Source organism: Apteryx rowi, unplaced genomic scaffold, assembly GCF_003343035.1.
Source record: "Apteryx rowi isolate R43461 unplaced genomic scaffold, aptRow1 scaffold_1186, whole genome shotgun sequence".
In the NCBI taxonomy this organism is placed as follows: domain Eukaryota; kingdom Metazoa; phylum Chordata; class Aves; order Apterygiformes; family Apterygidae; genus Apteryx; species Apteryx rowi.
Window position 1 is genome coordinate 59,444 of NW_020447404.1, and position 10,816 is coordinate 70,259.

A 10,816-nucleotide genomic window follows, 5' to 3' on the forward strand; every position below is an offset into this window, starting at 1 on the left:
TTCAGCCTTGGCAGTGCCCATGGCTGTCTCCACCACAGGCTGTCCTACACCTGTGTCTGTTTCCCTGCAGACTGCAGACACCTAACCTGCTTTGCCACCTTGTTCTCACCCATGGATGTCCCTACCTCTACTCATGTCTCTCTGTCCTCACTTGGTTTTCCTTGAAACACAAAGTCAGAGGATGATCGCAGACTCCCTCTAGGTGACCTGTAGCACCACAGCACTACCTTTCAAGTAACATTTCCTTTTCCTGAAGTCACATCTGAAACCCGCGATCTACAATTTGTGGCTGTTTCCCCTTCTCATGCTCTTTCCCACTACCAAGAAAGGCTCCACCATCTCTGAAACCACCCTTCATGCACTCACAAGCTCCTACTCTACTGCCCTTAGCCTCCACTTCAGCACGATAAAGAAGTCCAGGTCCCTCAACCTCTCCTCATGGGCGTGGTTGTTCCCCCCTAAAGCACAAGACTTGACACTTCTCTTGTAACTCTTCATGAGGTACGTGTTGTCCAAATCACCCAAGTTTCTCAAGGGCCTTCAAGACTGAAGTTCCTCTGTCAATAAAAAAGAAAAACACAAAGCAGAATCAATGGGGAAAGGGTAAGCAGGTGTGGTCTGACTGTATGGGAAGGGATAAGGATGGTGGAAGACACAAGCTTAGAAGGGGGAAAAGAAAAAAAAATAAAAGGAAATTAAAAGTGAAGCAAARGATTGATCAAGACCGTTTGGGGATTCCTGCCAAGAAGTCCTGCATGTGAACCATTCTGACTGGAGGAGGACAAGAGAGCTGACCTGCTTCCACTGTCATGGGGAACCTGATATTTCCCTGACATCGACAACCTAAGACCCAGAGGGGGAAGAATCACAGACGCCATCAGGGTGGAAGGGACCTCAGGAGATCTCTAGCCCAATCTCCTTGCTTGCAGCAGGGTCAGCTCTGGGGTCAGCCATGTTGCTCAGGGCTTGATCCAGTCTGGTCTTGGAAACCTCCAAGGGAGGAGACTGCACAGCCTCTCCGGGCAACCAGTTCCAATGCTTGACCATCCCCTTAGTGGAGAAGCTTTTCCTCATCTCCTGCATGAACCTCTCTTCTTTCAATTTATGCCCATTGTCACTTGCCCTACCACACACCATGGTGAAGATCCTGGCTCCATCTTCTTGGTCACCTCCTTGTAGCCTTTGGAAGGCTGTTATGARGTCCCTCCAAAGCCATCTCTTCTGCAGGTTGAACAAGCCCCGTGTCTTCACAGACAAAGTGCTCCAGCTCCCCAACTATCTTGAGGGCCCTCTGCCAAACTTGCTCCCAGATACCAACCTCTCTCTCCTTCTGGGGACCCAAACTAGACGTAGTATTCTATACATGGTCTAATGAATGCTGACTAGAGGAGCATCATCATTTCCCTCCACCTCCTGGCTGTGCTCCTGGTCATACAGCCCACAGTGCTTTTTGGCCTTTTTTGCTGYSAGGGAATGATTCTGGCTCATATTTTGCCTTCTGTCCACCAGAACTCTCAGGTCCTTTCCCACAGAACCACTCCCCAGGCTGCTCAGGCCCCAGCTTGTAACACTGTAGGCTGTTGGTCTRTGCCAGGTGCAAGACCTGGCCTTTGTCCTAGCTGAATTTAGTGAGGTTTCTGAAGCTTATTCCTCCTGCCTGTCTAGGTCCCTCTGAATGGCAGCCCTCAAGCATATGCCTGGTCTTCTCCTTACAGTCTGGGGAAATCTACAAGCATGGTGAGTGTTGCCTCCTTCGTGTCACTAAGCAAGATGATAAACAGGACAGGTTCCTGGAGAGATCAGTGGTGCTCCACTGCTCTCTGGCCTCCAGGAAGACTACTACCCATTCACCACTGCCCTCTGAGCCTGATTATCCAAGCAGCTTTTTACCCATCCGGTTGTCTATCCCTCTAGACAGTAATGTTCTAACTTGCAAACAAGAATATTGTTGAAGACAGTGTCAAACACCTTGCTAAAGTCCAGAAAAAAGTCATTTACTCTTCTCCAGCCACAAATACAGTTATTTAATCATAGAAGTCAATCATTTTGGTGAGGTACAATTTACCCTGGGTAAATCCATGCTGACTGCTCTCTATCACCTTCTTCTCCTTCATGTGCCCAGAAATGTGATCCAAGAGGATTCACTCCATAACATGCTCCTCACCAAAGAGAGGCTGAACTGCCTGCATCTCCCAGGTTGTCCTGTTGGCCTTTTTTGAAGATGGATGTAACATTTGCCTTTCTCAAGTTATTGGGACCTCACCCAGTCTCCACAAACTTTCAAAGATGATAGCAAGTGGCCTTGTTATGACAGCAATCAGTTCTCACAGCATCCTCACATGCAGCCCATCCAACCTCACTGACTTGCATAGTTTGAGTTCTTGCTATCATCCACTGCTGGTTGTTTTTCTCCTCAGGAGTCCTGACTCAGGCACAACAGCCTGGTAGACATTTTTGGTGAAAACAGAAGCTAACCATGCATTGATTTCTTCAGACCTATCTGCATCTGCTGTTACTAGATTCCCTGCCCCATTCAGCAGTAAACCCACCTTTTTCTTTTTATTCTTACTGAAGCAGTAGCAGCTCATCCTCATGCCCTTGACATCCCCTGCAAGTGTCAATCCTAGGAGAGCTTTGTCTTCCCTAACACCATCTCTGCTTTGCTGGGCAATATTTCTGAATTCCTCCTTTGCAGCCTCTCCCTCCTGTCCCTTCCCATACACTGCCTTATTGCCCTGAGGTTCAGGTGCGAGTTCCCTGTTTAGCCAAGCTGGTCCCCTGACATGTCTACCAGTTTTACTGAGTATCGGGATGGACCATTCTTGTGCTTGGTGGCTGCTGTCCTTAAAGACCTGCTGGCTTTCCTGAGCTCCTGTGCCCTTCAGAGCTGCCTCCCATGGGATCCCCCACCAGGCCCCCGAAGAGGCCCAAGTCTGCTCATTTGAAGTCCAAGGTCTGTACTCTGCTGCTGTCCTTCCTCAATCCCTTCAGGATCTGGGACTACACTATTGGTCACTGTAGGCAAGGCAGACACTGACTTTCCCATCTCTGCTCAGTTCCTCTGTGTTTGCAATTTCCACATCCAGGAAAGTATCACCCTTCTTGGCCCATCTGGCAGCTGTGCTAAGAAGCTGTCCCTGACACCCTCCAGAAGCCTCCTGGACTGCTTCCACCCTGCTGTTTGCCCTTCCACTGAATGTCAGGGAGATTAAGCTCTCCCCATAAGAACCAGGGCCTGTGACCCACAGACTTTCTCAGGTTACTTAAAGGAGATTGTGCCCACCACCTCACCCAGATCAGGTGGTCTGTAGCTCCCATTGCAATGTCACCCTTACTCTCAGGCTTACCCACAAGCTCTCATGCAGCTCCTTGTCCATCCCAGGGAAGAGCTCCATACATCTGAGCTGCCCCTTTACACATAGGGCATCTCCCCTCCTCGTCTTCCCTGACAGTCTCTCCTGAAGAGCTTGTACTGTGCTATCACAGCCCTCCAGTCATGTGAGCGATCCCACCACATCTCAGTTCTTCCAACAGTGTGTCAGTACTGTGACAACTTGTGCATCTCCATCTGCTATTTTCTGTGTCCCAGGCTGCATTCACATGCACAGATTTGGGCTGCAGAGCCTCAGCTGTGGCACAGAGCATAGATTGCTCATGGTGAGCCATGTTACCAAGAGTTAAGGACATCATATGGCCCACTTCAATGCAATGGCCCACTTCAGTGTAGGGACATGCTGGCATAGATAGCAGGTGGCAATGTAATGGTGAAAGGAGATACCCACTAAGGGAGCAAACCCTGCAGTACCTGAGGCCAGAGGAAAGCAGACCTGGGCTGTGCAGAAATGGCAGGAGAGGGGTTTGCTGCCTGAGCTGACTTTGTGGCTCCACAGGGCCTGTGACAGAGGTCARCTGATCTTCAGGAAGGACAAGGTGCCACTGAAGAAGTCCCTGGGCCTAGAGAGCCTGTGATCCAGTCATCTTGTGGAGATCATTAGCACAGTCCCTGTTCATATCATCTGGGATGAGAAGAGGTTCAGGAGTAGGAGAGCTTGAAGGGTTTGAGAGTGCAGAAACTACAGCGAAGACCTTGGTGTGATGTGTCTCCCATTTATTCAGCTGCTTGAATACAGACAGGATGGACTTTGCCTAAAGGCAGTGGTGGGATCCAGTTATTTGGGCACAGGTAGGAAACCAGAGAGGCCCTGGGGCACTTGCCCAGCAACCACTCCAAAAGGACATGGCTTTCTTGTAGGTCCCATTCTGTATCTGCTACAAACATGCGGTTGTGCCGGACACCCCAGGCATCTGATGTGGCCCTGCCTATGGCCTATTTTTATGTCAATAAATCAAGGGTCTGCACTGAATTATATTAACTGTTTGCAACGTAGAGATGTGCATGAGTCTCAGCTTCCTAGTGAGTGGAGCTCTAGTAGCAGTAATAGGCATCCAGTGTCATTTCAGTTGGCCAAGAAAATTCCCCACCTGACCCCAACCTCATGCTCTAGAAGGATGCGGGTCTTCTAGTTGCTCCATCAAAGTAAGCAGACACTGGCACATGCCTTGGACCACCTCTGTCTCTTCAAATGTCACCAGGTGTTTGTGTGTGAGCAACTGACTCCCATCCTCCATCTCCACTGATTCTAATGGGAGCTTAGACAAGGTGCTTGCATGCAGACATCTCTGTTGTGCACCCTTCAGCTTTGGCAAAGGGGAATCCCACCTCCTGTGTGTTTGTGGAATTCACGGGAGGGATCTGAATCCCACTCTGCCCCAGGGGTTTCTAACCTGGCATGAGATGTCCAGGTTGACTCATCTGAATTAACACCAGAACCATGGGTAAATGAATTCTCTTCTTGTCCCTGTCTAGGTGTCCTGCCTTGTAAGAGATAGGAATAGGATCTTCCAGAGTGGGACATTTCCACCTCTTGTAGATAACCATCCTCTGATGAGACAAATCGCAGTGCTGGAATCAGTCTCTCTTCACTGTTTAGAGAGAGACCACGAGTGATTATTTTAGTCCACCTCAGTGAACATTTCACAAGAGGAGGGAGTACAAAGGAGAAATAAAGTCACACCTTCAGCTGGGCCACTGTTCCCGAGTGGGGCCAGTCTACTGGGACAGAGGGAGCTCATGGCAACCGGTCAGCCCTGCTGAGAGACAGCTCTGTGCAAGAGCATTTCCTCTGCAAAGAGCAGCAGGACTTCAGGCACTGCCTGCTCTTGCTGACATGAGATGAGACAAGAGAGAAGTGAAAGACAGTGTGGAGTGGGAGGACAGAGGAGAGCTCACAGAGGGACAAATCTTCACAGCCCCTGACACAGTAAGTCTCTGGCTGTAGAGCAATACTACTGGAGTTCCTGGAGGGGGTCTTCTAAACCCATCCCATCCCATGACTGCTAGGTTCTTTAGGATGTCTCTCCTGTCTTCTTGAGTGCAGAGGAGGAGAAGGTGCTTCTAAAGCAGGGAATCCCAGCCACACCATCACAGGGACAGGGCATCCTGCTACCTTCACCCAGGGATGCTACAGGGGTGTGAAGCCAGGGAGTGCACCCAGGTCTGCATGGGCTGTAATTCAGAGCAGTGTCCCTGCACCCCAGGATGCTGTGTGCCTGGGGCAGTGACTCTGCTGCCTGTGTGGGTCAGCACTCAGTCTGCGCACGAAACTCCCCACGGCGCTGCAGGGAGGATCAACCCCTGGCAGGGCAGGTTCATTCTCCCATTGAAAGTGTTTTGCATGGGTCAGGGCTGCTCACAACTCTAGTTCATGCACAGGACATTTCAGAGGGAACTTTTCAAGAGAAAGGCAATGGCAGGGATTTCTGGAAAGAGAAGCCAGTTTCCTGAGATGGTGCTTTAACTTTCCTACCACCTGGCAAGGGGTATGGGAAAATGGAGATGGAGCTGTCAAGTTTGGACAAAGGACTGAAACTCCTTAACAGTTTCAATGAGCAGTCAATGGGCCTGCTAGGAACTTCTGAAAGTCCCTGCACCCATTCCTTAGTCTACAGACAGCAGCAACTTCCCCTTTGCTGGCCTCATCAGGGATATCTGCCCTGCTCCTTAGCACCTGCAAAGACGGGAATGCCCCTGGACAGTGCCCTGCTGCTGGGAGGTTTCTGCAGGGCAGAACTGAGTACATTGGGGAAGGTGTGGGCATTGCAGGGACTCACCATGACTTGCCCAAATCCATCTTTCCATGATGTTTCTATAAGCAGTTCCCTCTCATTCACTGCCCGTCTCTGATGCCTGGAGCTGTCCCTGCCAGGAGCTCTCTCTGTTCCCATGTCTTTTCCCAGTTGGTGCTTAAAGACTCCATCCCACCCTCTGTGTGCTCAGTTCTGCCCCAAAGTAACCTCCTACAGGCAGGCCATTGTCCAGGGGCATCTCTGTGCTTGCAGGTCCTAAGGAGCAGGTCAGACAAACCCTCATGAGGTCAGAGAAGGTGATGCTGGTGCTGTCTGTAGGCTGAGGTGAAAATGAAGGGACTTGCTGTGGTTTCTCTCAGATCTTTTGATCTCTCAAAATGATGGGAGTGCTCAGCTGCAGTTAAGACACTGACCCTGTGTGTCCTGCATGGTGTGGTCTTCATGGTAGTGAGAAGCACCAATCCATTTCCAACCCGTGAGGTTCTGGCAATGCATTTCATAGGGTTGGGTAATCAACTGACTCTCCTTTAAGGAGAGTCCACCTTTGGACCCTTGACTGTTTCTCTGGGGTGATCTGCCAACTTGGAAGCTGCCCTCCAGAAGAGCACAGCTTCCCTGTAGCATTTCTGTGATATGTGAGAGTCTGGTCATGTGAGTCATCAGATAACCCTGGCACACTCTTCACTCTCTCCATCTCTGGGCTGAGAGAGAATTTGGAAATCGTCACTGTGAACTGTTTCCTCCGCTCTCAGCTCACTCCAATTTCTTTCTTAGAGGAACTTGTGAGTGTGATTGTCCTTTAGCTGAGGGAGGTGTAAGTGCAGCACAGCGAGGGGAAAAACTTATTGACAGACCAGATCCTGTGATTCTGTACAAAGTTACAGTGAGCTCTTTATTTCCTCTTGGGRTGCACAAGTGCTCATGCTGAGAGCAATTGAAATGCCAAAGATTTCTACCCCATCAGAGAATGCTCCCACAGTAAGATGGAGGCACCAAAAAACTAAATAAATATATAAACTGACTCCTCCACTGAAGATCATTTTCTGGAGAAAATGGTTTTCAAAATGTTCAACAGCCCTTTCACATAAGGAGTGGATGTAATCTGCTGCAGGATGTGTACATCAGAGCTAGTCACTTCCCATTCCCACTGCAGTGCTTGGAGGAAGGGTGAGAACAGTATGTTGACATGAGGACAGAGTTTATCTCATTGGAACAGAGATGTCTAGAAAGTGTGAGGTCACCCCCTGCCTTCACTTGACTGCTTCTCTCACCTGCTAGAGTGGGCGATGGTGTGACTGGTTCGGATACAGACACCTCTATTCAAGAGGGCAAGGCTGGGGGAGATGAATCCCTCACAAGGGTCTTCTCTTTCAGAGAGAGCTGGCATGAGTGCTGTATTCAGCTCTCATTATGGCAAATAGAGAATACTACCACTGGGTCATTGGACCAAGTTCCGTCCGCTGAGCTCACAGCACCGATCCCCAGGTATCCCTCCAAATACCTGGCACTGTTTGACCCCTCCATTTATACCCCTGGCAGAGAAGAATGGACTCTTCTGGAGACCACGGGCAGGGGCCCCTGCTCAGCGTGGCACACACAGCCAGCACAAACAGAGCTCAAGCAAGGTTTCTGAAAGAAGATGAAGGACAGAGGAAATGTGGGGGGTGCTCTGAGAAATAGAATGGGTTTGGCTCACAGAGGCCTGCTCTAAATTGGCACTGTCTTTTCCTCCTCAGACAGACCCCCATGCCCAGCGTCAGCAAATGTCCAACAGCAGCTCCTTCAATAAGTTCCTCCTCCAGGCATTTGCAGATACGCGGCAGCTGCAGCTCTTGCACTTCTCGCTCTTCCTGGGCATCTACCTGGCTGCCCTCCTGGSCAAYRGWCTCATCATCACAGCTGTAGCCTGTGACCACCACCTCCACACCCCCATGTACTTCTTCCTCCTCAACCTTTCCCTCCTCGACCTCGGCACCATCTCCACCACTGTCCCCAAATCAATGGCCAATTCCCTGTGGGACACCAGGGTCATTTCCTACTCAGGATGTGCTGCCCAGGCCTTTCTGTTTCTCTTCTTGTTCTCAGCAGAGTATTTTCCTCTCACGGTCATGGCATTTGACCGCTTTACTGCCATCTGCAGACCCCTGCACTATAGGACCATCATGGGCAGCAGAGCTTGTGTCAAAATGGCAGCAGCTGCCTGGGGCAGTGGTCTTCTCAATGTTCTCCTGCACACTGCTAACAAATTTTCACTACCACTTTGCCAAGGCAATGTCATGAAGCAGTTCTTCTGTGAAATTCCCCAGATCCTCGGACTCTCCTGCTCAGACTCCTACCTCAGGGAAGCTGGGATTCTTGTGATTGGTGTTTGTTTAGCTTTAGGGTGTTTTGTTTTCATTGTGCTGTCCTATGTGCAGATCTTCACAGCGGTGCTGAGGATGCCCTCCGAGCAGGGCCAGCACAAAGCTTTTTCCATGTGCCTCCCTCACCTGGCTGTGGTCTCCTTGCTTGTAAGTACTGCAGGGTTTGCTTACCTGAAGCCCCCCTCCATCTCCTCCCCAGCTCTGGATCTGGTGGTGGCTGTCCTGTACGTGGTGGTGCCTCCAGCAGTGAACCCCTCATCTACAGCATGAGGAACAAGGAGCTCAAGGATGCACTGAAGAAACTGATTCAGTTCCTGACACTTTAGCAGCAATAAGCTGCCCATCTCTATTCACAAGCAATATCCAATCTATCTCAGGCAACCTGTGTGCTTTGGGCGTTCTATCTGTGACACTCATGTTTGTACACAACTGCTTGAATTCATCTCCAGAGGCACAAAGTCCATCTATCTGACCCAGAGGCCTTCTGTTCATCTGTTTACCACTGCATCAGAGCTGGCCTCCCAAGTAGCATCTCTGTAATAAAAGGGGATTTCTTCAGTACAGTGCCTGAAGGTTGGGCTCTTCTTCCAAAGCAGGAGCCAAGAATGCACTGAGGGAGTTGCACCCAAAAAGGCCTTTTGCTGCACATGAGTTTTGCATGGGCTAAGGGGGATGCGCTCATAGGGTGATGTGTTAGGAAATGAGGGCAGAATCCTGCCCTCAATTGTGGGTGCCAAGTACCCCTGGAGAGGGTGAGTGGTATCTGCCGGGCACTGTCTCACATATTACAGGGCTGGTGACAGATGGTGGTTCTTCTGCAAGGGAATAAGGAGTCACCAGGGGAGCACAGGGCATCCCCAGGGTGAGCATGTGCGTGGGATGGGCAGTGAGTAGAGATTCACAAAAGCAAGTGCAGTCACCCAAAGCAAAGGACTAAACCAAAGAATGCACTGAATGAGGGCTCTGCAAACTCAGCAGAGACAGTAGGGACTCAGCAGTCACAGGGAAGGGAGACTCCAGAGCGGTTCTTGTCATCTACCTACAAACCATGGGCTGGGTGCAATGACACATCTGAACCCATTCTGAGCCATTTGAAATACCATGTTTGCTTTGAGCATCTTCCACAGCCACAGACCCTGGGGAGGGGGTTGTCAGGTGCAATGATGCTGGGCCAGCTGGGTCTGCCACGACCAGTGCAGAGTCACCTCATGGCCCCACAGCCTGCTCGTGCTGCAGAGTAGCACTGACAGCCCAGGGCCCTGCAGGGAGCTGGGGAGGGGTGAAGGAACAGCTGGCCAGGCCAGCACGCACACAGTCACCTGGGGAAAGGCTCTCTGGGAAGCTGGGAGCCCCAAGCAGGGCTGCTCACCCTGCCCTGAAACCCCCCCCCACACTCCCCGTCCCCTCGTGCCCTGTCCCAGCCCTGGCGCTGGCCAGCTGCCCTGGGCTGGGGCAGCTCCAGCCTCCCAAGAGGGGGAAGGGGCATGGGGGGAACAGTCCAGGGAGTTGCGGGGAGGTCAGCATCCCACTCTCTGGCTGGGAATGGATCCCCAGCTTGGGCAGAGATGGGAATCAATACATGGATCATTAACAGTAAGAGGATGCAACATCAATCACAATACAGTTGTAGCTTTTGGTGACCAACCTTTAGAGATATCATACCCATGACTTTCAGTAAGGCTGGTTTCCACTTTTGCTAACCAAATCCATTAATTATTATAATATATCATCATCCCTTCTCTTTCTTCTAAACATTTTCTGATTTCAGACAGATGCTTGGTGTTCTGTTTGAGAAAATTGTCTGGTTGATGGAAGGTTACTCCAAGTGTTCCTGATGCATTAAACRGTGCAAAAATAAGACATCATTTGTTCAGTCATATGAGAAGTTAACTAGTAGGTCTGCTTCATCATTTAGGCAAAAACATATGTCACATTACAGTGGCAACTGCTGCCTTACATGTCAGAGTATCCATTTCACTCTGCTGTAAAACCATGTGCAGCTTCCCATCCACTGTGTTACTACATATAGTTACATTTAGATTAAGTTTAGATCTTAGGGTTAGTGTAACATTATTGCCTTCTATCAGTCACTGACCTCATGCTATTACAGATGGTATTCCTCTTGTAACTGTGATAGGTGCTAGTTTGTTACATCAAATCGGGAAGTGATTTTACGGTGAAACGAGGCGCTAATTACGGGCTAAAACCACAACATCCTGCAATGAGGGCATGTACCCCGCCTGAGATAATTAAGTGGAGCCAGCGAGGCGGCGATGTTAGTTTAGATAGCCTAATATGGCAATGGC

The 10,816-nt window shown here is 50.2% G+C and overlaps 1 protein-coding gene across 1 annotated transcript; it reads left to right on the forward strand.

The window, feature by feature from the left end:
* The first annotated feature begins 7,910 nt into the window (after positions 1–7,910).
* Positions 7,911–8,780, forward strand: LOC112974863 (olfactory receptor 14A16-like). The gene has a single exon (XM_026084259.1). It carries the CDS (start codon positions 7,911–7,913, stop codon positions 8,778–8,780), a length of 870 nt encoding a protein of 289 aa, XP_025940044.1.
* The last annotated feature ends 2,036 nt before the right edge of the window (positions 8,781–10,816 follow it).